This window comes from Microtus oregoni, unplaced genomic scaffold (genome assembly GCF_018167655.1).
Source record: "Microtus oregoni isolate MIOR12 unplaced genomic scaffold, Mior012 000004F_ref0000308, whole genome shotgun sequence".
NCBI lineage: Eukaryota > Metazoa > Chordata > Mammalia > Rodentia > Cricetidae > Microtus > Microtus oregoni.
This window is the reverse complement of record NW_024543063.1, coordinates 43,200,154-43,203,711: the sequence shown is the minus strand read 5'-3', so window position 1 is coordinate 43,203,711 and position 3,558 is coordinate 43,200,154. Positions and strand designations below refer to the sequence as shown.

The 3,558-nt window shown below is 42.7% G+C and overlaps 2 protein-coding genes across 2 annotated transcripts; both read left to right on the top strand.

Moving 5' to 3' along the window:
• The first annotated feature begins 2,015 nt into the window (after positions 1–2,015).
• On the top strand, positions 2,016–2,670 carry LOC121447264 (60S ribosomal protein L13a-like). Its single transcript, XM_041650421.1, has one exon. It carries the CDS (start codon positions 2,033–2,035, stop codon positions 2,312–2,314), a length of 282 nt encoding a protein of 93 aa, XP_041506355.1. The 5' UTR covers positions 2,016–2,032; the 3' UTR covers positions 2,315–2,670.
• On the top strand, positions 2,384–2,670 carry LOC121447265 (60S ribosomal protein L13a-like). Its single transcript, XM_041650423.1, has one exon. The coding sequence runs from the start codon at positions 2,384–2,386 to the stop codon at positions 2,642–2,644; it is 261 nt and encodes an 86-aa protein (XP_041506357.1). The 3' UTR covers positions 2,645–2,670.
• Positions 2,671–3,558: the final 888 nt, after the last annotated feature.

The window sequence follows — 3,558 nt, the reverse complement described above, 5'->3', positions numbered from 1 at the left end:
AGAAGAGCACGTAGAGGTAGGACCAGCCCATGGTAGGTACAGACACCCACAAAGACGACTGGGTGCTAGTCTAAGCTCAAATGAAACCAGAACTGACATGAGCTGAACGGTTATAGAAGGATGCTTCTAGCTGCTACCTGGAGAATAGACCTCTAGGAGGTAAGAGTGAACCTAAATGGAGAGACGATTCCATAACTCCAATAAGAGACTAAAATAGTTTGGGAACACTGGAGGTGAGAATGTGGGATGCATTTTGGAGATAAACTAAGCAGGACTTGAAGACTGAAAGAGAGGAGACTGGTTTTGGAAAGAGGTACCTAAGGATGATGACACAACACTAGTAAGCACATACTATGGCAAAGGTATTTAGCTCAACAGCAATAGACAAAGATCTTGAAGTATAAAATCGACAAATGAATGCCATTCAACTTGAAGAAAACCCACTTTCTCTTCTTTGTGACCTTAACTGCTCAAGGCCAAAAATAAACTTTTAGTTACTATGGAAAATGTTTCAAAGAGTTAAAAATGTTTATTAGTTTTACAGGGTGCCTTCTCAAGTCCTGGTGTTGCCTCTTCTTAAAAAGGGCTAAAGCAAAATGAAATACCAGATCTCCACAGTTACCGAACCTGGAGACTGTAAGAAGGCTGATTCCACCAATGCTGACATAAGCTGGTATTCCCTGACACTGGCACAATGGGAGGAGGGACAGGCAGTGAAGTGAGATGACCTGGAAAGGGTTAACAAAGTTCACATACAAACGCTAATGACTGTACAGTCATCTTACACTTTACAAATTAAGCATTTGGTTTGAATGAGAACTAGAAGAGAGAGATGAGAAAAGCAAGGAAATGTTTTCAAAAACTCTGGACCCTTGTACGAAGATGCCACATCAAAATTCAACACCTTGCACGCTAACTCAAAAGTTAACTAAAACATAGATCTGGAACCATCTAGAGTATTATCTAAAATTCGTAATTTGATCAGATATTTTTCCAAGAAATTCATAATTCCAAGAAACAGAAGCTCAGCGAATTTGTCAGGAAACTGCTCCACAAGAAATGCTAGAGGAGGTGCTCTGGGCTAAAGCAAAGCACCGGATGCAAATCCAAGGCTATACCAGGAGTGAAATGAACTGGAAATGACAAAGGTGGGTAGATATCGAATACACTGGCTGTCCCAGCTTACTTTTTTAAACATTATACAGTTAGTTTATGATACAGCTGAAGCCAGAGTTTGAGAAATGTGAGAATAGCAGGGATGCAAAGCCCTATATGATATAATAATGCATTGCTTGAAAAACACCAAAACCAATTAAACTATCCTGCAAAAGCATTTACATTCTTCATAACAACTAGGATATGGAAACAGCTGACGTCTCTGTCAATAGATGGATGAACAAAGAAACTGTAAAACATCAATCAACCTTGAATGAGATTTTTACAATCTGTTTCCTTATTAAATTTTTGACACTTTAAAATGTAAATTAATTATTCAAGAATTTCACATAATATATTTTGTATATTCACCTCCTCCTAACTCCTCCAAGATCTATCTCCCACCTCCTTGCCCACTCCCACTTTGTATCTGAAAAAAAAACCTAGTATATGTTAATTGTAAAAAACAATGGGTTTCACTGTGAAAATTATATCATATTTATTACACAAATGAAACGTTGAGGACACCTAGCCAATGAAATAAACTAGAAACAGAATGAAAACTTTTATATGACTATATGATCTCATTTTTACGTGGCATCTAAATATATGTGTGTTCCAGATCCATAGAAACAGAGAGTGGATCCACGTGGTTACAAGTGGTGAGGGGTAATGAGAAGATGTGAGCCAATGGGTGCAGATTTCTGGCTTTGTAAGCCAAGAAAGAAGACAGGAGGCAGAAAACATGAGAAAAAAAGAAGGATATGCAGAACCGAACCAATCAGCCATAATCAAAATTACACGGAGCGGAACCCACACTTCTTCTAGGGTATTAAGAGCACATACCAACTTTTTCTTTCCCAGGCGGCTGCCGAAGATGGCGGAGGGGCAGGTTCTGGTGTTGGACGGCCGAGGCCATCTTCTGGGTCGCCTGGCGGTCATTGTGGCCAAGCAGGTACTGCTGGGCCGAAAGGTGGTCGTTGTTCGCTGTGAGGGCATCAACATTTCCGGAAACTTCTACAGACACAAGTTGAAGTATCTGGCCTTTCTCCGAAAGCGGACGAACACCAACCCCTCCCGAGGCCCCTACCATTTCCGAGCCCCGAGCCGCATATTTTGGCGCACTGTGCGAGGCATGCTGCCCCACAAGACCAAGTGAGGCCAGGCTGCCCTGGAACGCCTCAAGGTGTTGGATGGGATCCCTCCACCCTATGACAAGAAAAAGCGGATGGTGGTCCCTGCCGCCCTCAAGGTTGTGCGGCTGAAGCCTACCAGGAAGTTTGCTTACCTGGGGCGTCTGGCTCATGAGGTCGGGTGGACTTACCAGGCAGTGACAGCCACTCTGGAGGAGAAGCGGAAGGAGAAGGCCAAGATGCACTACCGGAAGAAGAAGCAGCTCTTGAGGCTACGGAAACAGGCGGAAAAGAACGTGGAGAAGAAAATCTGCAAGTTCACAGAGGTCCTCAAGACCAATGGACTCCTTGTGTGAGCCCAATAAAGACTCTTTGTGCCTCATAAAAAAAAAAGAGCACATACCACCCCTGTGCCTCATCTCAAAAACCGTCATCCAATCCCAACACATGTTAGTAGATGAGCTTTCCTGTTGCAGCCACAAAGAAGAAAATAGAAAAACAATTGTTTAAAAAAAGTCAGCTGCTGAAAAATCAGCCAGGTGGTGGTAGTGCACGCCCTTAATCCCAGCACTGGGAAGGCAGAGGCAGGGGATCTCTGTGAGTTTGAGGCCAGCCTGGTCCATAGAGTGAGTTCCAAGATAGCCAGGGCTGTTACACAGAGAAACCCTGTATCAAAAAACCAACCAAACAAAAAAGAAACTCCACATCAGCCTGCCTCCCTTCTCTTGATTTCCCTTTTAATGATACAAGGGCTTGAACCCAGGACTCTGCATACTAGTTAAGTGCTCCCCCATTGAGACACATGCCTAGACTGTCTTGCTTTAAGGTATATGCAATAAATATATGAACACAAAAAGAGCATGAAAAATAAGCTTTAATTCAAATACAAATAAATGGAAAGATATACAAGCATGTCTAAGGATGGATTGGTTCTATATTTTATAGAGAACAATTCTCCCTCATGTTTATATAGTTTCAAAAATTTAATAATCCCTTTTCTTGAACTTGACAAGTGTGGTTTGAATGAGATTCCCCGCCCCCCCAATAGTCTTAGGTACTTGAATACTAGGGTCCCCAGTTGGTAGCACTGTTTGGGCAGGTCTAGGAGGTACAGTTTGCTGAAAGAAGTATGTCACTGTGGCAAACTCTGAGGTTTCAAAAACCACACGTCAGCCCCAGTTTGCTCTCTCTGCTTCCTGCCTTCAGGTTCAAGAGTGGAGCTCTCAGTTTCTAGTCAAGTCTGCAGCTTGCTGTCACACTTCCGTGTCAT

Bases quoted from the DNA above. Each gene is read 5' to 3' on its own strand.
- LOC121447265 (XM_041650423.1), top strand. From the start codon at position 2,384: ATGGTGGTCCCTGCCGCCCTCAAGGTTGTGCGGCTGAAGCCTACCAGG.
- LOC121447264 (XM_041650421.1), top strand. From the start codon at position 2,033: ATGGCGGAGGGGCAGGTTCTGGTGTTGGACGGCCGAGGCCATCTTCTG.